This window comes from Betta splendens, chromosome 7 (genome assembly GCF_900634795.4).
Source record: "Betta splendens chromosome 7, fBetSpl5.4, whole genome shotgun sequence".
NCBI classification, from domain to species: domain Eukaryota; kingdom Metazoa; phylum Chordata; class Actinopteri; order Anabantiformes; family Osphronemidae; genus Betta; species Betta splendens.
The window spans coordinates 12,636,289-12,658,489 of NC_040887.2; the positions used below are offsets into that span (position 1 = coordinate 12,636,289).

The 22,201-nt window shown below is 49.7% G+C and overlaps 1 protein-coding gene across 3 annotated transcripts in view; it reads left to right on the plus strand.

Moving 5' to 3' along the window:
• LOC114859090 (plexin-A1-like) overlaps positions 1 to 22,201 on the plus strand; it is a 143,693-nt gene that overhangs the window by 83,078 nt on the left and 38,414 nt on the right. For 2 of the 3 annotated variants that reach the window (XM_029156980.3, XM_029156981.3), the window contains exons 9-11: positions 2,093 to 2,207; positions 11,273 to 11,473; positions 18,490 to 18,586. In XM_029156980.3, the coding sequence (XP_029012813.1) occupies positions 2,093 to 2,207; positions 11,273 to 11,473; positions 18,490 to 18,586 (413 nt within the window). Of the gene's footprint in view, positions 1 to 2,092; positions 2,208 to 11,272; positions 11,474 to 14,915; positions 15,307 to 18,489; positions 18,587 to 22,201 lie in introns of those variants that run through there. The other variant, XM_029156983.3, reaches the window with a different exon arrangement.

Below are 22,201 nucleotides of genomic sequence, written 5' to 3' on the forward strand. Positions count from 1 at the left end.
GGACACTAAAGCTGTTTTGGTGACTTCTGATTAACAACAAATGCTAACCTTATCTTTCCCTGTATCCAGAGTGGCCAGAATCCAATGAGCTCATGGTCGCCGGCGCCTCTCGTATACATCCGAACGCTTATCAGCGGCTTTGTTCCATTGATCCAGCCCTCGCTTCGACAGAAGCTTGGAGAAGATGAAAGGCTTGTGCCCTGGCTCTGTAGCTGGGCCTTGTTAAATAGCGGGGGGTGGGGGGTTATTGGCGACATTGCAGCAGCAGCACATCGACAGCTCCGCCGTACGACGCGCTTCGTACGTAGGCGAATCCCGGCCGCGTCGACACGGGCGACAGGTTCTGTGCTGGAGTGCGTCTGGGCCTGTGTGAGTTACCGCCGTTACCGCCCCCACACCCCCCCAGGAAGGAATCGATAAACCTCGGGGTTAATGCCGAGGAGGAACTGGCTCACCAGCTCTGCTAACAAATATCAGGCTGTTAGTATAACCTCTGGTCCACCCTGCTCCTCATGGAAATCCACCCGCATCGATTATCAGCCTCGCGCTGCAGTTCGGTCCAGTCACACTAGCTTATTACCGAGTGCGCGAGACCTCTTCCATCACGCTGTCGATTTGGGCCATTTAGGGGTTAACCCTCAGAAATCGGAGGGCAGAAGGGAAAGAAATCCAGGTCTGCTTTAGTTTGGGGGGACCTGAACGCCCTATGGAGGCTCATTACAGTGAGTTGGACATCGCTGGGAGGACGTTTGGAGGATTTGGACTTCTCCCAGGACCGCGTCCCACTGTTAAAGTCAGTCCAGAGATGCATTAATGTGTTGTCACCACGGGGCAGATGTGACGGAGCCGCCGCGTGCGATGGATGATCAGACGCCGTGACGGCACCCGGGACTGACGCGACGTGTAATTAGAGCGTCCTTCTCCTGCGACGTTTAAGTGAAATCTGCTTGAGAACAGACAAAGCGCGCTTTAATTGAAGGCGAGTATCAGGAGTTAGTGAACACATTCTGTCAGTGTGTGTAATTACTGCCTTTAACATTTAACTTCTTTTCATCCGTCCTAAAACATGTTTACGGCTTAAATTCTCACCCCCTTCGTTAAAATGACGCTCTGGATTAAAATGACAGGAACGTGATAATAAAGTCTGCAGAGCAGAGAGCTCCTCTTTCTTCCTGTGGCTGTGGGATGATTGACAGCAAGCGGAGTGTGGCTTTACGCCGCTGCCGCGTGAAAACATCTGGGAGGGGAGCTGTGCTCAGGCAAACAGATCCACGCCATGGTCACGAGCCGCGGGCCAACCTCTGCGCTTCTGTTCCGCCGCTCCATCCCATCGCTCGCCCTCTCTGCTGGCCGCGATAGCCTTGTTCTCATGTGAATGCTCACTTTGTTTCCTTAACTCTGGAGAGGAAGCCGGTGTTACATAAGAACAGGCTCATCATCGCTGCCAGCTCGGAGGAGGAGGAGGGAGGAGCTGATCTCTCTCTCTCTCTCTCGCTCGCCCGCTCTCTCCGGGCTGGTTTCTGCACCTCATGCCGGCTGACAGCTGGAATAAAGTCTCAAAGCACAAGGCCACAGTTGCACTTGTCATTTCAACCTGATTTCTGGAGACTCGCCCATAAATATTTGATGCGGTGCAGTTGGCGGTGATGCAAACTCCCGCTCGGACCGTCAGCGCGCGGCTCCCGTCTCCTGTCCGCTCCTTCCACTCCGCCTGCATTTCACTTAAAAAATGTTTGTCCAAAACACACACATACAGTATGATGAAATAAGGTCACAGCATCTGGGTTCCGTTCATTGATGCAAAGGTTCGACATGTGGCTGTAAAGCCAGAAAAGCTGTTCGTTCATGACTACGAAACCAAAACCAATCGAATGCTTGAGTTTGGTAACACAGAAAACAGCTGTTTTTTAGGCCCAGCAGCTCCAGGGTTGGAATCAGTGAACAGGTCATTGTTTGGGTCAAAGCAATTGTTAATTGTCTCCTGTCCGTTTTAAGTGAACCACCTCCACACGCCTCCGACTTTAAATCTGTCTCCCTGCGAACAGCTTTCACATTCCTCTCACCTCCGCTTCCCTCTTCTCGCCCGCTGCAGGTGCCTATCCTGTGTGAACGGAAACTTCCCGTGCCACTGGTGCAAATACCGCCACATGTGCACCCAGGACGCCAGCGACTGCTCCTTCCTGGAGGGACGAGTCAACACGTCGGAGGTGAGCGCGTGCACACAGGAACCGATCCAATGAATGAATGAATGAATGAATGAATGAGCTGCTGCTGCTGTTCTCTGAGCAGCGCCGCCTTTGTCCACGTCCCAATAAGCCGGGGAGGACCAGTGTGCAAATAGCGGTATGGGCCCAAATGTTGGATTTGCATGGAAACACTCCTCCATCCGCGAGCCGAGTCGCTTTCACAGTCTCTGATTCTCACCCGCGTTCGCACAAACGCAGACGTTCACACTAACGCACACGGAAACTTTTCGTGTCCTCAGAGTTGCGCTTAACAGCGAAAGACCTCGACTCCGGCTTTGGTTAAATTCTCCGTCAATGTGAGCAGAGCTGCGTGTTCTCACCCCTCCTGTCGCCTTCGGGTTCATTTGCCTCCGTCCTCCCATTCCCCTAATGGTTACGGAGGCTCCTGTGTTCGCTCATTTCTTATTGGATGCCACTGTCTTAACGTGTGGAGAGGGACAGAAGGGGAGAGTGGGAGGTGGACACCCTGTCATCGCGTTACATCATCCTGCTCACATTCACCGTCCTCTAGTTCAGAGTGACGCCCCGACTCGGCCTCTTTGTGTTCATTTTCCCTCTTGCTCCATTTTTTTGGTGCGTGTGAAGATGTTGCCATGGTTACCAAGACACATTGAATGTTTGGCTGAGGGGTTGGTGAATTTTGATAGACACACACACAAACATACACACACACACGTGTTGCGTGATGTGTCCCCGCGTTCTCCCTCCGCCTCTGAACGGACAACATTTCAACGCAACGCTCACACACACCGGCACCAACAGCAGTCGTCATGCATTTATCTCCTCCAGCCTTGATTTTGCTCCAATTTGCCAGTTCGCAGCGCCCGCTGAAAGCAATATTGCCCATCTCCACCGCCTGAAAAAGTTTCCCCCTGTGTCATTAGCAGTCGGTTGCCAAAGTGATTGGATTCACACTACACTGGTTATCTTCCCAAAGGCATTTGTCATATTTCTTGAGGCTGACTTCACTTCATATCTGATCCAATTCATAGCATCTGTGAATTTGTTCCACAGGTAAGTCGCAAAAATACACATTTTTTTTCCCGGCTCCATGTAAACTGATACCCAATAAGGTGCGATTTCCCTCTTTAAGTAAACATACGTCTGCGCTTTTATTTGCTGAATATGTAAATAGGTATAAATCAGCTGTATTGTGACAGCAGATAAACAGAGAGGCGCATTAGGAGCGACCAGGCAGAAAATTGCCAGAGTCAGAGAAACACTTGAGAAGGCCATCAACAGAAATGTGTCTAAATACAAACAATGGGAGAAACAAACACCAAAACAAACAAACGCAGACACAAACAAATTTGCTCTGCCTCAGTGAATCCCAGCGCCGGCTGCTGCAGCGGACCGGGCCGCCCGTGGGTCGCTTCAGACCATTTCATCCGCATTCCAGTAAACGGGGAAATGAAGAGGATAATAAATGGCAGGAAAGCAGGTTTCTCCGCATTTGTTCTCCTGTCGTCGAGCTCCCGCTTGTGTTTATTGATTGCAGTTTTGCCGGCATGTTAATTAAGTCGTTCATTCATTTCTTTTTTTTTTTTTTTTTTTTTTTTTTTACGAGGTCGTTTTCTTACTCGGGATATTTAATGCAGCACATGATTGACAGCGGAGGCGTAAAATGGCTGCCAAGAAGCAGCCCCAGATGGAGGCGTCGTCGGGAGGAGACCGTTTCTCTTTTATTTTGAGACGCTACTACAGACGCGACTCCGTGCAGCGGTTTCAAGGCCGGTTGAACGTGTTTGTTCCTCTGAGAGACGTGACGGCAGCTCCGTTGTGACATCACGTTTCACGGGGCTCCTCCCGGAGACAGAAACGGGTTTAGACGACTCTTAGTTGTTCATAATGCAGCAGAGCTTCACAAAACCTGCAGACGGACCTTCATGGTCCAATGCTTCTGCTGATGACCCACCTCCACCTGCTGTACATCACCCACAGACCTGCACACGGACCAGGAGGCAGTGTAATGAGCGTCCGAGTGAAACCCTCCCGTCGTGTTTAGATGCAGTATTCTGCTGCTGATGTGGCTCTTTTCTGCTTTCGTGGGTGTTTATTCAGGCCTGATGTATTCATGAAGACACTGCCTGAGTGAAGTCATCTATATCTGTCGGAGGAAAGGCTCATTATGAGCCAACGCTTGTTCTGCTTCAGCCGTCCCGAAACAGTTTATTTAACTATGGAGGCATTGACCTTTTCAGTGTGTGAGACTGCCACTCGTCAGCTCTGGGTGCTCTGTGTGATATTTTAATTTTTTTTTCATCCATTTGCTTCATTTCATCTTTGTTTTTTACTTTTTATTCTCTTTGACCCGGCTCCTCCTCATTTAGATTTGCTGGTAGCATACATGCAGTAGGTCTGTGATGCTCAGGAGCTTGGGCCACTGGCTTTGTTGTGCTTGGCTTTGAAACACACTGTACAAAAGCTCATTCCCTCTCTACACCCACTCCCTCATTCCCCCAACAGGTCAATTAGTAGCAGCCACACACCCTCGCTTTGTGTTGCTCGACCCACCGTGTCAGAGTTGCATCTGCGTCACCTTTGTGGAGCTCAGGCGGGTACGCGGCGCCGCCCGGCCCAGCTCAGCGGCTCTGGGGCCGGCGCTGGCACCGAGCAGCCTCCCCGTCTCCCTCGGAGCCCTTCTGGCCGGGGCCGCCGCTGCCACTGGCAGCCTGTGTGCGCGTTTGTGCGCGTGTATTAATTATTCAGAGTGTATTAAAGCTTAAAGATGCATCTCTGATCGCTGGCGTGCTTAATGGAGAGAGACAGATGAGATGAGAAGAGAAAGGTGGAGCAGGGCGGGAGCGTGGCAGTGGCCTAGTTGTTGGCGGAGACACAAGCCTGCTCCAACAACCAGGGAGCTCGTTTATAACCGCGCCCGCGCTGCACATGAGGAATTAGAAAAACAACAGCTTCTGCACAAAATAACAATTTGTGAAACTGAGCACACTTTCCATCTTGCCGGTTTCATTTTAATGTTCGTTAGCCTGCTCTTTTTCACTGAAGGGAATCACAAGCTCCGCTAAGATACTGCAGTGTCCTTAAAACAAGTAGTAATCAAATACACTGGTTATTCATTCAAAAGTTTTGTTTAATAAATAAAATATTAATGGAAGAAATATCTAACAGAGTTTTATGCAGAGGTCAGAGGTCTCCATAAAAAGCCTCTAATTATATTTGTGTTGGGGAGCTCATTTGAATCGTCTGCTAATGTTTGAAGTACTGCAGATTGGACAGTGCATTTTTGCCCGAGGCCAATTTGTTAACAAGCTTTGTGAAACCAGATTCGACTGAACGTGTTGTTTTAGTTTGCATGCTTAAATACGACTCGGGCAAAAGAAAGAGATAGGAAACTGGGGCAGCAAATATGGAAGACAGGGGCGGGCAAGATAAAGAAACACAGCAGGAGGAACGAAGCAGGCGAAGGGAGAAGGATGTTAACAAAACGCGCAGGGGAGGCAAATAAATAAGACACGAGGGGAGGAATAATCGGGGTAGTGAACGAGAAGACGTAATGGAGATATCGGCGGTCGGGGGAGGAACATAAGCAGGAGGGAGGAGGGGGCGAACGAGGGGGGGGGGGCAGGAACGATTAGACGGTTGGAAGATGAAACGATACCTGAGGATGCTGACGCCACCTGTGCCCCGTATCTCCTTAGCACCTGCTAGCATCGTGCTAATGCTAGCAGCCCTGCTCTGGAATAGCCTCCGTCCGTTTGCAGCCCATACAGTACGTGGGAACTGTTTAAACGTCACGTATTACGCTACTGGAGATTGAATATTTTAGCGCAATGAGCTGAGCCCGACGGAGCTCCCGCAGTCTACAAAGACCTGCTTTTCTCAGGTGTTTTAATCCAAGCGAGGCGCCTCCGTGTTGTTTTTCCCCCCGTCTGACCTCGCGTTTTCCCGGTGCAGAAGCCTTAATAAGCTTCACACCACGCTTGCTCTGAAGACACACGAGAAATCATATGTGGAAAATTAGTTTTGAAAGAGTTTTGGTGGTGCTGGCGGTCTCGGCGGGGGAATTTAATGGCCGTTAAAGTGCTGAATAGCGGACCGAGGAGGAGGAGGAGGAAGGGAATTACCCGGGCATCAGTGCTCCTCAGTCCAACGGGGGTGATGTGGGTCTGTCAGGCAGCTCAGCGAAGGATTTGTTGTACAAACAGGGAGACAACGCGGTAATAATGTGTACTCAATAATATCACATACACACCTGGATTATTAATACTTTTGCATAAACACTGATGTATTCTAAGCCCCAGTGTTTGGGAACTAGAAATTGATCTGTTTCAATTTCTGGCGTTTTGACCTTGAACCATCTTTGCTTATTCAACTGGTTCTTAGTTATTTCCTTATTTTTGTGAGATGAGTATTAATAAAAATGTACATGAAGTGAAATTCCTTTGGTACAGCTTCACTAACGGTTCACAGATCTGATACGGTGGCACATGTTGGTTGAAACGCACGTGGCAAAGTGAGCGATTCTACGTGTGGTGAAAATGACAGTGAATTCATTTTGAAGGGTTTTGTTGCTCTGGCATCTTCTGCCGTATTTCCGTGTCGTCTTAGTTGTTTTTCGCCATAATTGCTTCAATTTAGAGCGATGGAGTTATTGTAATCACGCTTCCTCACTTGAAATTCACTAAGAAGCGAGTGAGCGTCAAAGCGCTTTTTTAAGATGCGAGTTCGCAGCAGCGGCGCGCGGCCGCGTGTCGTGCGTTTCGTCTCCGCTGCTCCGGATCCCGACGGTGAAGGGGCTGCGCAGAGTGGGTGGACACTGCAAAAGGCTTCTAACGCGGTTCAAAGCGCCTTTTATTGAACACAAGACTCCTATCCTGGTGCAGCGGGGTGCCTGCCCCGCTTCCACCTGAGACTGCGACGGAGGAACTCGGCTCATTTGAGCAAAATAGATGAAAAGTTTTCTTGTTGGAATGAAGCACAGAGGGATGAGTCGCGGATCTGGAATGAAAGATCAAACAGGTCGTGCACAGAGAAGCGATCGCTTTCAAAAGTTATTGGCCCCAGTGAATTTGCATAGCAGAGACTGTCTTTTGTTGCCGAGCTGCTTGCGTTGTGTGTTGCTTCAACTTTTCCGACCGGGCCGTGATCAGGGCTTTCGTAGTGACCTTGAAAGGTTGGCTGAGCCTTGGGTGGGTCACAGAAATGTCTTATTACTCACTGGGTCATGGGCGAAAGTGGGTTGCGAGTCTGTTTTTGGCCGGTTCCCGCGTGAGAAGCACCACTTTGTCACTTTCCGCCCGCGGGACGACCCCAGAAGTTCATCAGATTGTGAACTCCTCATTATCTGTCACGTATCTACTCAGAAATACGCTCGCTCGCAGCCGCATGGTGTATTTTTAGAGGCTCCCATCGATCCGGCGGCTGATGCTTATCGGCTACATCCTCCTCCATGGACGCGCGGGATGAAGCCCCTCCCCCTGGGTTCTTACACCTCCAGCTGCAGAGCGGGCGTGGAGCGGAGAGCAAAGATGGACCCGCTGCAGCATCACAGGCTTGTCATGATCGGGACTCGTCTGTTGCCTGAATGCAGCGCTCTGCTGGGACTCCGCGCATTAACCGCTGCCCATTATTACGCTCTCCTCTGGTGCATCGGAGCGGTATTTGCTCTTAGATTTATTCTCTAAGGGAAAAAGTAAATTAGCGTCTGAGGCCCAGACGCTGCTCAACAGACTCCTCCTGGCCGTCTCCTGGGAGATGTGGTCATCGTACGAGGCCCCTTTGTTACGTTATGTGTGTGTAACAGCGCCGGTCGATGGGGTCTCGCTCCGTCCCCTCTCAAGCGCTTCATTGGGCTGTAACGCTAATCCGCGGGGACCCTCTCGGCTGCGGTGACCCCCCCTGACACTCACGCACACGGGCTCCCTCATCCATCACGCTCGCAGCCTGTCAGAGCCGCGGAGAGGCGGCCTCCGGGGCGGCGGCGCCGCAGCCAATCACGGCCCCCGCCTCCGTCTCCTACATCACCGCCGACGCATCTCCGTCCTGATGGGACGCACGGAGGAGCGGGGGAAATCATGTAAGTCACCGTGGAGGAGCTACAGTAGATGGGAAGGAAGTTAGCGTCATGTTTCATCAACGCTCGCAGGACTTTCTTGAATTTGCTGAGTTGCCTTTACAACTTCATTCAGTTTTTATCTTGTGTTGGGACCTTGCAGGTGTTCCTAATAAACTGGCCAGCGAGTGTACGGCGTGTTTACAAGACTAGAAGCAGCTGAGAGACCGACTTATACTAGTGATGGTGAGGGGAAGTTTGATTGCGTTTTCCCTCTGAAGACTTAGCACCCTGGCTTTGATCACAGTGAGCATTTAGTTTGGCCCCAAGGCTACTGTAAAACACACTACAGGCCTAAGACGGCACAGGCTCACTGCGAAGAGCCAGAGGGCGAGATTTAGCTGTGTGTGTGTGTGTGTGTGCGTGCGTGCGTGCGTGTGTGTGTGTGTGTGTCAGTTCTAGATAAATATAAGTGGAGGGTACGAGTCCCATGTTGCGGCGCTCCACCCCTGCCTCTCTCTGTGGGGAACTCCTCCTCCACTCTAATCCCCCACTTTAATAAATGAGCGGATGGCTCCCAAGACCTCGCCTCACCCCCCTCACCCCTCCTCACCTCCCTCCTACCGGCGGGTTTGTCTGTGCTCGTCCTCTGCATCGTTGTTTATGCCCCAACTTTCACCGCAGTGAATTTATATCTCGATGAGGCACTGGAGCATCCGGATGTGATGCTAAATGAATCTGATGAACGTCGGTTTGTGGTCGGGTTTGAGTCAGAAGTGAGGTGGTTATAATAGGGGGAAAGAAGAAGAAAGCTACAGAGAACATGTTAAAAAGATCAATTGTGAGCGAGAGGATGGAAGAAAGGAGAGGAATGAAAGCGAGGGATTAGAGGAATCCCCCAGGTAAAGAGATTGTTGTTTCTCATTGTGTAGGACCGCTTCACTATCTGATGCAGACTCGGCTCTGACACCTGTCACCACTCCTAATGGAACCGCTCCCACAATCCTCTGCTCCAGAACCCTTTTGTTCCCTCTCCCTCCCTCCTTTGTGCGCGTTCCCCTCTCTTTCCCCTTCATGTGTGTGGAATTGTTAGTCTTTGTAACGTCTGTGGGTCCTATGTGGGGGACGCCTTTGTACAGTGTGTGTGTGTGTGTGTGTGTGTGTGTGTGTGTGTGTGTGTGTGTGTGTGTGTGTGTGTGTGTGTGTGTGTGTGTGTGTGTGTGTGTGTGTGTGTGTGTGTGTGTGTGTTATCGCGGTGCTCGGAGGAATGTGACGCTGATGCATTGGTAATAAGGAGCGCACCTTAGAATAAGATGTGTGTGTGTGTGTGTGCGTGTGCGTGTGCATGTGCATGTGTGTAGTTTCTGAGGCAACAGGGAGCAGAATGTGCAGCACAGATGTGAAGTGGCCCGGCTGTACGCGTGTTTGCTGCCCGTACAGGGTTTCCATGCCGCAATCGGAGACGATGCTGGAGCCGGCCGATCATTCAAACGTTAACAATAACGGCTGCTTCAACCTAGATACGAGCAGATATTCTGACTAAATGCATCCACACAAAGGCTCTCAGCCGACCGGCTGGGAACGATACCAACCGACGGATTGTCTGTGTGTGGAGATCTGTTTTCGCTTTAAGCTTTAAAACATTTATTCAGTCTTTTGAGTCATTTTAGACATTAACATTCATTCAGGGCATTTCCAGCTTTTCCACCTTCTCCAGCTCTTATCACGAGGCCCGGCGTCTCTCTGCTGTTCTGGTTCGTTTCATGCTTCTGGGTCACGTGTCGTGACCTTACGAGCCACTAGCCAATCACCGAAGTGGGAGCAGGTCACAGACACCCGGAGGAGGTGAGAGCCGATGGAGGCTTTGCATCAGTGCAGATGTAGATGCAGGTGCATCGTCCTCCAGGAGCAGAGGTGCAGCGTCTTTGTTGGCGGTCTGTTGGGTTCATGTTGCTTTGGGTGGACTTGTCCTTCCACGTGGAGCCTGTGTGATCTGCTGCTGTACTGAGGTGAAGGAAGCTCCTCCTCCTCCGTCTGACAGTTGTTACCAGTGCTCCAGTAGACGCTGCTGGTGGGGTTTTGTTTCCGATTAAATAAAACAGAGTTCCAGCGGATCCATCGCTGCAGATATGAACGCTATTACCCTAATGGGAAAATTATAGTTTGCTTAATGGCGCCTAAAGTGGAATGTGACTTCATTTCTGAATTCTAGTTTGGTGTTTGTCTGGTTCTTATGATTGCTTACCACAACTCAGGATGAACACTGAACGCACATTAGTGTGGAAATAAGTAGTTCTGTGGTAATTACGGACTGATATTAGTAGAGAATGTCCTAGACTCTGTCTCTGTCTTTGGGCTGACTTAAATCCAGCTTGTTGAGACACATCAATATCTATGCATATGCTATAGAAGTGAATAATGCGTTCCCCAGAGCCGGCGCTCCTGGATCCGCTCTCCGTCCACGCTCACAGAGTCATAACATCCTTTCATGTTTGCTTCCAGGCGAAAAACAGGCCTAACATCCAGAACCGCCTCATTAATATGGGGACGGATTTGATTTCCAAAATGGCCTGTACTCAATCTGACAAGTGGCTGCCACAGTCAACGCTCAGCCTCCCATAAATAGGCTGATGATTTGCAAGTGGACGTTTTAGGCTGGGTGATTCTTCAAACAGGTTGCCGCTCTGAGAACAGAGGAGGCCGGTGAGGTGAGAGGGGATTCGCAATCACGGACATGAGGGAGTTCTGGAAGGTCCGTGATGCCAGAACCCATTTGGTGCCCATTCCGGTTCACACTGGCTACTTGGGACTTTGAATAAATTGCCTTTGAATGTGTCTTAGTCTGAGCTGGATGTGTATTTTTTCTGTCAGTGAGGAAGATGTCAGTTTTTCCTCTCTCATCTTCCTGGCAGCATGTGCAGGAAACGCTGTCCACCCACATTTGCATCTCATTCAAAGCCCCGTCTTTGTCAGAGCAGCGCCTTTTATTGCTATTTTTGTTTTCCGTCGCCAGGAGTGTCCTCAGATCCTGCCTTCCACCCAGATCTACATCCCTGCGGGCGTGATGCGGCCCATCACGCTGCTGGCCCAGAACCTGCCCCAGCCCCAGTCCGGACAGAGGAACTACGAGTGCATCTTCCACATCCAGGGCAGCGTGCACAGCGTGCCGGCCCTGAGGTTCAACAGCACCAGCATCCAGTGTCAGAAGACCACGGTAAGAGGTCAAAGAGGTCACATGCTGCGACTCTGAAAGTTGAATGCGTGCAGCTCTGCACCGGTCCATCAGAACCTCGTCAGCGAGGCATGCGGCCGCGGGGACCGACTGTTGCTAAGGCGCTCTCTCCCTCCGTCCCCGCCGCTCGTTCCTGCCTCCCGGCCCCTCACTCAAACTGTCCCCGCTAATAGGGAGCGAGCGTTTCGGCAATGTTAATTTCCCCCGCTCCAATCGCGGCATGAGGCGGAGGAGGCATTTTAACGACACCAATTATGACTTACCTAATGAGACATATAATTAACATGCGAGGCGCAAACCACAGCGCTCGCTCACCGCGATGGGACCGGTGGCGGGTGCTCGTGCGCGGCGTCCACGCCTCCTCCCGCAGCCTGTCACGCGCTCGTCAGGGACACGGGGCCTTTCGCCGCCCGCCGTATTGTTGCCGGACTCACTGCTTGCACCGCGCCACCCACTTTCTCCAGCTCTGGCTTTGTGACCCTGAAGGGGCTCTGCCTCCGATGTCAAGGTGCTGACATGAAAATAGTCCTGTGCACTTTATTTAAGCGTATTCCCCTATTTTAATGACGGCTCCTACAGTTCCTTTGTGTTTTGAAAAGGTAATTTATGCATATTTAGTCCCATTTGTTCCTACTGACCTCACTTCTTAAAAACCCATTAGGTTGTGAGCTGAATAAATGGTAAATGCTGTACATGAGGGAGATTTGAGCGGTCTTTGCTTTTCAACTCAGACATTCAACACATACATTTTATTAAACATGGGTGTTGACAGTTGCAGCTGCTTCAGTCCTGAGCAGTGGCCCCAAACTGGCAGCTGATGGTCAAAAAGAGGAATCAACCCATCTGGATTCGCTTTAGGCGCCAAATGAACATGATTAACTTGCTTTCACTGACTTCGGCCCAGTAAATAAACTGCTCCCTAACGTTCCCACGACATTCTTCACATTACAATCACGGGCCTCGTGCTGGTCACGTTCCCCATAAAAAGGCAATGAAGAGCGTCTTTGTTGTTCAAACTGGTGTGAGGCAGCCCAGTGTCTGTTAATGGGACTCTCCCACTCTTACGCAAAACCTATAGTGTCGTATTTCACAGTAGGTTCCCTCTTGAATAATCCATTGCTTGAAGACCACAGCTGTGTTTTTATTTTTTTGCATTTGCTCTCTGTTGGATTTTAAGTGGGTCCTGAAAGCTCCCCAACGCCGCCGCTTCCTCCAGGAAGCATCCCCAGCGTTTGATCCGCTCGCACGCGCTCATTACTACACCAGCGCCGCTGCTGCTGAGAGTTGCTGATGCTGGAGGACGGAGACCTTCCTCAGCAACTCTCTGATTTACTGGGCCGACCGAACGGCTGCACGCGCGCGGACGCAGTCCTGCGCATTCATTTTTTGTTTTAAGTGCGTTTTAATGTTGAGTGAAAATCCCACAGTTCTCTCTGCAGGTGGGACAAATAGGAGATAAACTGACCCCGACACAAGTTTGCAGCTGTTGATGGAGCAGCAGTGGCGCTGAGTGTGTTCCCACGTGGACACGGCCATGAGCTGGTGTGAGTGAGTCCCCTCCTTATCAGGTGGGGCTGTGATATGATCCAATTAGGGCGCTGTAGATAAAATGATGATGAATTGCAGCGCGGCGGCCGACTGACACGCACGCGGCTGGTGAACCACTAAGAGAGAATCAGGAGATGACAATGAAGATGAAAACAAAGAGTGGAGTGGGGGAAAAAAGGAGGAGAGAAAAAGGAGAAACGGATGGAGAGAAAGGGAAAACTCATGATCCATGAGGAACGGAAACTGCTGAGATGAAGTAGAACAGGACAGCGAGGTTGCAGAGTTACTGTTGGTCCTCAGATGCACCTGCAACTGCTCTGCCTTGGACCCGTTTGTATCTTTTTGTTTGAATCTGGGTGTGCACAACGTGCGCTTCCCCACTTAGCAACCGGCCTTGGAGCCTTATCAGCAACTCAGGGCAAAACTTCGGGCAAACGGTGCAAACATTAGCCACTATTAAGGAACTTCTGTCACTGTTGTTTTTTAAACATAAACACCTATTCTTCTTCTTCTTCTTATGCTTTCTGCTCTCTTCTTCGTCCTTCTTATGATGAGCTCTGGATCTGTTCTTCGTCTTCTTCTTCTTCTTCTTCTTCTTCTTCTTCTTCTTCTTCTTCTTCTTCTTCTTCTTCTTCTTCTTCTTCTTCTTCTTCTTCTTCTTCTTCTTCTTCTTCTTCTTCTTCTTCTTCTTATTCTTATTCTTATTCTTCTTCTTCTTATTATTATTATTATTATTAGAGGGATGAGAATTATTCAGCTTGTAAACAGTTTCATAGCATCCTCTGCCTCTCATGTGATGCCATCGCCGTGGTTAGGTTTAGTGTCTTCTTGGTGTAAAGTCAGGATCTTGACAATAAAAGGAATGGTTGCTGCTGAGGCTGGAGAAGCTCCAGCTGTGATTGAGAACCTGCGCGCTGGCTGCCACTGCTCTGAGTTTACTCAGAAGCCCAGTGTGTGTGTGTGTGTGTATCACAGCTGGCTGTGACTGGGACAGTGGGGTGTAATAAATCACAGGGAAAATTAGCCAGCTCTAGATGTACGCTCATCCATTCAATCTTACTGTCTCTCTGTGCATTATTTAGCTCCTCGCCAAACACTGAAACATTGAACTTGCATACTCAAATACACAAGGGACACAGTATGCATGGATGCACGCGGGGATATAAAGTACATAGACAGTCACACACACACACACACACACACACACACACACACACACACACACACACACACACACACACACACACACACACACACACACACACACACAGATGCATGGGAAGAGTGTGGATACCTGCTGGTTTGTTCCAACACACACACACACACACACACACACACACACACAGACACACACACACACACACACACTCCCCAGGGGTTTGGAACCCCAAAGTGAAACAGACATATGGAGATTCTCCACATGATCCTCTTCCTAATCATGTGGAGCAGACGGAGACTGTAGCATCAGCAACAACCAGCAACCTGCTTTACATGATTTATTACACTGACACACACAGGCTATCAAACTTGCACGTGGCTGCGTGGAGATGAACTTCCCCCTGCACGTCCACGCATCTGCCACCGCTCTAAGAGGAGGGCGGTGTGTGTGTGCGTGCGTGTGCATGCGTGTGTGTGCGTGTGTGTGCGTGTGTGTGTGTGTGTGTACAGACTTGGCTTTAGTCTGGACGTTTTCTGACTTTAGGCACAACTTTTAGTATATTTTAAGAATTGAAATCTATGTTATTGTGTATTAACTCAGTCTGAGTTCAGATAAGATGATAACTAATACTTTTCCAGCCCTTACTGTATTATATGAACTGGGCTGGAGGGTGTTTTTAAGGACATCAATAGGATTTTTGCTTTGTGACTCTTGCAGCTTCTGGAGGGTCTCACCTCCAGGTTAGGAACCACTTGCCCACATCATTTGCAGCATGTGCAGTGATCAGGACGGGACCCGCTGCAAAGCTGCGTCAGTGTCTCTGAACGGCTCCAGTCATAGATGTTAATGCACCAGCCGCACGGAGCACTTTTCTATAGAGTAAATATGTTTGCTTCTGATTGTGCGAGTCGGCGCCGGTGCCCCAGTGAATTGAAATAAATTGAAGTGAACTGAAATGTGTGTGCTGGCGGTGTATTTTTACCACGCGCTCAGGTATCCGTCAACATGACTAATTACGCGAGCGTGACCTGCACATGGATCTGCGCACATATGCGCACAGCACCCGCTACCACCCCCCCTCTCCCCTTATGCCCCCCCTCCAATGCTCAGCTGCTCTGTTTTGTTAACATGTGCAGTTTTCAGTCCACGCACACGCACACACACACACACACACACACACACACACACACACACACTGGCCCTATCTATTCATACAATCCATGGAGACATGCAATCCATGGAGACGATTCATGTAGCAAGAGAATAAACGAGTGCAGGAGCAGATAACGAATGAACTGGAGCCGGGCTGGTGTGTTACTGTAATGAGGCCAGGGACGGCTTTGTGCTCACCTTGTACTTTTTACACCTCCCCCCCCTCCCCCTCCCTTTTTTCTCTCCTTTTGTCACCTCCCCTCCCTCTGTTGTCCCCTCTTCTCTCCCGTCGCCCCGCTTAAACTCGTCCTCTGCTGTGCTTGTGTTCCGTCCCGCTTGCCTCTCCCTCCATCTTCGCCCGTCCTCCACCTTTTTCCCTCCTCTCGTCGCACTCCAGCACTCACTCCCTCTCCTCCTTTGGCTTTTTTAGCATTGCCGTCCTAATCTGCGCTAATTCCACTTCTCTCATTTACTCTTATCGCCTTTTGAGCTGTCCTCTACTTGCATCCACCCATCCTCCCCTCTCCTCCCCTCTCCTCCCCTACTCTCCATCCCTCTCCTCTCCTCCTCCCTAGGGGGGCTACACTATGAGTTGGCTCAGGTAGATTAATTACATGCAGTGACATGGAGGAGCTGGCCAGAGGCTTTAGTAATGAGTCTGATTACTCATCTCCAGCAGCTCCGGGCACTCGGGGGAGAGAAGTCAGTACAGCAAGCCAGCGCAGGAGGCCTCTCCGTGAGGGGGAACCCACTCTAACCTGCAAGCTTCCAGCAGTGCAGAGTTTTCAGCTACACTGAGGGTCAGCGACGTGCTCGCAGTCAATAAGCGTTCAGGTCGATAAGCAGAAAACGTACCCGAGACAAAGAAGTGTCTGTTTTCCCAAATAGCTTGTGACTTTATTTAGGAAAGTACAAGAGAATGACCAGTTCTAAGATTTGCCTTTTTTTAATATTTCCACTAAAATTAATTTAAATGTGTGTGAAGCAGGTTCACGCAGCGGTTATTCCTTCAGCGGCTCCATAATTAGACGGACTTTTACCACAAAGTCATAATCCTGACGCGTCTGTCACTTTCAGAAGTTGACTGTCGGCATCTCTGCCTCAGTTTGACGTCTGCCTGTCAAAAAAACACAAAAGCACACGTTAAGTCAGACGATGAAGCAGCGGATTCTACACGTGAGCGGCTATTGTGGTATTTTTCATCCCATAAACGGTAACGAACACGTTTCCTGACCTTCTCCTTCGCCTCAGGTGAATTTAAAGGCCCTGTGACGTATCGCAGACAACACGTCTCCTCTCATTTTTGTCCTAATGTCTCAGAAGACGTGTAAATTTCGCGCGGGTAAATAAATCTGTGCGTGATCGTGTGCGGGCCCTCGGGCACAAAGTCAAGTCCGATCACATCCATTCATAAAGCACCTCCCTCACTAACGGGGCCGTGGATGCTCAGCGTTGCTGCAACCGTTACCAGATTTAATGTGGAGCTTTTCACTTTCATTTGACACCCGCCGTCTAAGTGATGGCTCCAAAGTGGGTTTAGCTTCATATCCTTCCTGAGATCTGCTCCGTGTTTGTTCCTCCGCCTCGTTCCCGCTTCTGTTCCTTATTCCCCCCTGTTTAAGCAGAGCGGCGCCGGGGGGCGAGCGGGTCGGACAGCGGGCGAGTCCCCGCATGTGACGGCATGAATAAAGCATGATGTGGCGGCCGGCTTCAGGAGAACAGGCTCAGCCAGTGTTCTGGAGACGGCCGGCGAGTCGGACCTCTTAAAGTTTAATGGAGGCCACGCCGCGGAGAGGAGAGGAGTCGCGCGTGTGGGCCCGTCCGTGTGGGTCCTGCGGTTTCGCTGTCGTACCCGGGCCGTCACCCAGTGGGATGTAATGGTGATGCAAATGCAGTCAACAGCCTGGCTCATGTGCGACGCATCAGAGTCACGCTGAGCGAGTGGGAGGGGATGAGAGCGATCAGCGTTTCCTTTGTGGCCCCAGAGTGTTTTGGTGAAGCCTCTGTGCTCCGGAGCTGCTGACCTCTCAGAATCCTGTGGTTCATCTGGGGCCCCATCTGCTTCTGACCGTCTCAGTACTGAACCACACTTTCCACACTCTCTCCTTGTGGCGGCTTAGAGTCTTTCCTCTGTTCAGGCCAGTTTCACTGGTTCTGTTCGTATTTCAGACTGGAATGAATCAAACTAGTGCTGAAGCCTTGTTGTAATGTAAAGTCCAAGCAACACACGTCTAATCAGATTCATTGTCTACTGTTAATATTTAAAGGTGAAGCATCAGCTTTAGCACGTCGCCGTGGTTCTGATGAAATACAGCCAAAACCAACATGTGAGTCCAAACAGGAACCAGGAGTTTTTCTATGCGCAAGTATAAAGTTTCACGTCTTTAAATGTTACAACACTTTGGTTGGAACACGCTTTTAGTTTACAAGGAGGATGAGGCTTATAAATATCAGAGTTGGAGCAGAAGAAAGTCTCAGGTTTACAAATCCGACAGCTTTTACTTGGTTGAGAACAAATTGAGGAAACAGGAGAAACCTTCATGATGACAGCTTTTATGGCACAGAGAGTCGTTCGGTTCCGTTTATTAACGCCAACTCAACACAAACCTCGTCTCGAAGCACTTTTATTAGCTCTGTCTGTGTGAGGACATGTTTAGCCACTCTAATGTGCGGGGATCTTATTCCCTCCTGCTATTTCCGGTATTTGAGTGGGGAAAAGTTTTGACTCCATCATTAGTCGGAGCGTCTGCGCCGGAGCCTGTGGCCGAGGAGCGCGGTCGAACCCCTGTCGACCAAATCCAGTGTGTCAGGGAGCAAATTGGAAATGCCAGTTTCACTTTACACTGGGCCACATCTTATCTCTGCCGTACCCCATCCCACCACTTAGCGCGTGTGCAAATGAATAAGGTCCTTTCTGTCCTCCTCCTCCCCCCAGTCTCCATTCTACCGTGCTCATTCAGCTGTAACCCACCTGTTATTTCTCCACATGTATTTATGTAACACGCCTGTTCAGGTAAATAGGGATTTATCCGTGAGCCACGTGACATCACAATGCATCACAATGCATCACAATGCATCACAATGCAAATGAAACCCCGTGACTGTGTTCTCAACCTTTGTGTTTCTCTCTCCCTCGCAGTACGACTACGAGGGCAGTGACATCAGTGACCTGCCAGTCGACCTCTCTGTGGTGTGGAATGGAAACTTTGTCATTGACAACCCGTTCAACATTCAAGGTAGGATAGAAACGTTTCTCGCCTGTCTCTTTATTCCTTCCAATCCTTCCCTTCTTAATTCTCACCTGTCAGCCCGGTGGAGCATGGAGCCATTGTTGCTCGGCCAAGAAATTAGAATTGGTCCGGCTTGTTTATCTGTCTGTAACGATTTGCAGCCCTCCCCCCTTTTGTAAGAAAACTGTAATTTCATTTTCAGCGGCAAACGATGGGAAGAAAGGTGAAAGTGTGGCATCCATTTGGAAAAACACTGTTCTTGTGTCAGGGATAAAAGCAGGGCTGGGGCAGTGATTGATGGATGGCAATGAAAACAAACAAACATTCAACACAGAAATTAATAGGGATGGATGTTGGATGTTAGAGAGGAAGAAGGAAGATGGCTGGATGACAGGTTGATGAATGCACTGCGTAATGGTGGGGGGTCGTGGAGAATAAAGGGATTGATAAAGAAAAACAGAAAGCGACACGGAGGGATGTCATTTATTATTTTTAATCGCTATTTGTGCATGAAGTGGAAAACAATTACCAACTGCAAATTCTTTACCAAGTGTAATATATTGGGTGGCGGAGGCTAATGATTTTAGACGTCCCATTACACAACATAATATAAGTCTTGCTCTCAAGTGTGTCATATAGTCTTTTTGCTCTTTATTTGCATGTCTGGAGCCGGAGGAGGGAGCCCGCCCCGCTCCCGTCTCCTCCGCTTTTCCTTGGCATCCCGTTCACAAGTCGCTCGGCTCTTAAAATAACACGCACGCACGCCGCGCGCGCCCATTTTCATCAACCGCCGTCCTTTGTGTTCTATCTGACCTCATTTTGATAAATGTCAAGCGCACAGTTCATTTCGCAGATTGCTTGGGAAAATTAGTTGCTTATCGGCCGCGGCCTAATTTTTGCGCCCGCGCTCCGTTGAAGATGTGCTGCTTTAACGTGGGATTTATCGTCCGGTGCTTTAACACGACGGTAGCTGTCACCAAACGCGTAATCCCCACTTCACTGTGCTTAAGTGGATGGATCCTTTTCTGTGATTGTGAAACATGGATGTGATGCCGCTTCGCTCCCTGATCAGATGAGCGCTCGACCGGCCGCCGCAGGGCGCTAATTAGTCAGCGACAGCAACGTTGGTGCTGTTTTCTGTTTAGGACGGTGGAAGCGATGCTGAAAAGCAGTGGTATTTATTTGAACCTCCGCTGCAGCAGGTGTCTGTCGCCCGGTCCGCTCCTTTCACCCACACTGAAAACAACATCTCCAGAATGCTATTAGCTTTTTGCGGCCACCTGTTTGATTTATTCATCACCATTTGTCATGGGCGAAGTGTACCTGCAGCCACCGGCCTCAGCTGCACGCCGTGTTTTAATCTGCCCCATATGAGCACGCCAACACGCTGAACGGGTGATTGATGCTGTCAACGCTACACCTGCTGGACGACGCGTGGCACAGCTGGACGGGTAGAACCTGAAGATCCTGGGCTCGCAATAAGAACCTGGTTCTGGTTTAACTCCCATCCAAGGTTCTTCAGCTAATTGAAAGCAATGTTATATATATATATACTGTATATATACAGTATATATATATATACTCACTCACTCACTCACTCACTCACTCACTCACTCAGGGATACAGGGAGAACATGCAAAAAAAACAGAGCGACCCGGGATTCGAACCTAGAACCTTCTTGCTTCGAAGGTGCTTCTAAAAGATGAAATGATTTAACATAAGAGTTGTTGAAGTCATGCGTGTCATGCAGTAAGACAAACATAATAACACTAAAAATGTGAAACACAACGGTGACTCTTCGACACAGCGTCCCTGCTCAGCAGCAGCTCCAAATCCCCACAACTCTTCACATATTGTGAAAATAATCGCAGTTTACTTTTAAGATGAAGCCTGAGCTGCGAGGAGCTGGGGGGATTTGGGGGCGCTCGCGCGCGCTGACAGGGAGTTTACTTTTTCACAGGTTGCGTGGAGTTATCTGGATGACTTTGAGTCAAACTTGGAACGGGGCTTTTGACACGCGTGTTTGAGGCAGTGGGGGCTCCGGGACGGGGGAACGTATCCAGATAACTCCTGTGAGAGGCCCCGGGGACGTGGCGCGTGCGCATGCGTCAGCGCGGCGCGTGCGTCGGAGAATCGCGGAGTGTAAAATCCAGTGATCTCAGCGGCAGCGTGTGACGGGGAACTTGACAGGCGCGTGCCTTTATTCCAGCTGCAGCCAAACACTGACGTCACGGAGCGCGAGCTCCGAGCAATTAGCATGAATCCGGTCCGCGATACTTCACCGGAATCACGACGGATCGGTAACTTTAGCCACTGGCTCCTCGCCGGTGACGTCACCATTCATTGCTCAAGGTCTAAAACTCCTTAAGTGCGTGTGTTAAAGCCGTCCTCGCTCATAAGACCTTCTCCTGCTTCTCTCCTCCTTTTCTCCATTAATCCTCCATCGCTGCCTTTTTCGTTTCTGACTCGGAGCCGCATTATCCGTCGGAGGCAGAGCCGCTCGGCGCTGACCCGGCTTTGCCCCGGTGTAAAGTGGAGATGTTAATGTTAATTAAATCATTCATTTGCCTCAGATTAATTAGCATCGCGCTACTTTTAAGCCGAGCCGTGGCTAATCAGATTAGGGCAGCGGCGGGGCCGAGGCGGGCAGATGGATCCAAAGGAAGCTGGCTTTGAAGTCCGGCAGCCGTCTGTCTGCGGAGGAGGAGGGAGGAGATTCCGCCATGCGCGCGCGCGCGCTCTCTCTCTCTCTCTCTCGCTCTCTCTCTCTCTCTCTCTCGCTCTCTCGTCTCCAATTCATTTCAGATCTGTTTTTATCTCGCGTGACAGCAAACAAACCTGCCTGCAGGTTTTGGCAATGTTGCATCAGCACAGATAATTATGATTGAGATTAACAGATGACAACTGGTAAACAGAAATCAAAGTAACCACCCGTCCGCCATTATTTCTGCCTCTGTTTTTGGATTCGCGCTTGACTTTCTCTCCCGGGCGTCCCTCATTGTCTCCCCCTCCCTCTCGTTCCCTCACCCCCGTTTAATTTCATAATCATTCTTGTTGCGGCTTTGTTAACAGGCACCGCTAACATTTATTCTCCCCCTCCCTCCTGCGCCCTTTCATCTGCCTCCTCTAACTTCTCAGGTGTTTGAGCTTTTAATTATTTATTTATTTATTTATTTGTTGTTGTTGTTGTCGCTGTTTTTTTTCACTTTTAATGACTTTTTCCACTCTGCAGAGTTTAGGGAATGGTTTTACACACAACAAATTATCAGTTCCCTGCTGGCATTAGAAGACATTACCTGTTGAATTAATTTTCTTAATATCCCTCTAGGTTGCTTGTTCATGCTTTTTAATTTTTTTTCCCGGTTTATCTGTGGAAACAGTTATTCTCTCATCGTCACAGCCTCAGAGTGGCAATGATCACCTGCTGAAGGGTTTGTGCGTTACGTGGCTGATTAACATTCACTGATGCTCCTCGGCTGCTCTCATTCACGCATAGTCCTGATTACTTTTAAAAAAAAGGCTTGCTGCCTCTTTTCTTTCAGATTAACATTTTCTAGAACATGTTCCCAATCAAGAAAAGACTCAAATGGTTCAGAAATTGTACATTTAAAGCAGCAGTAG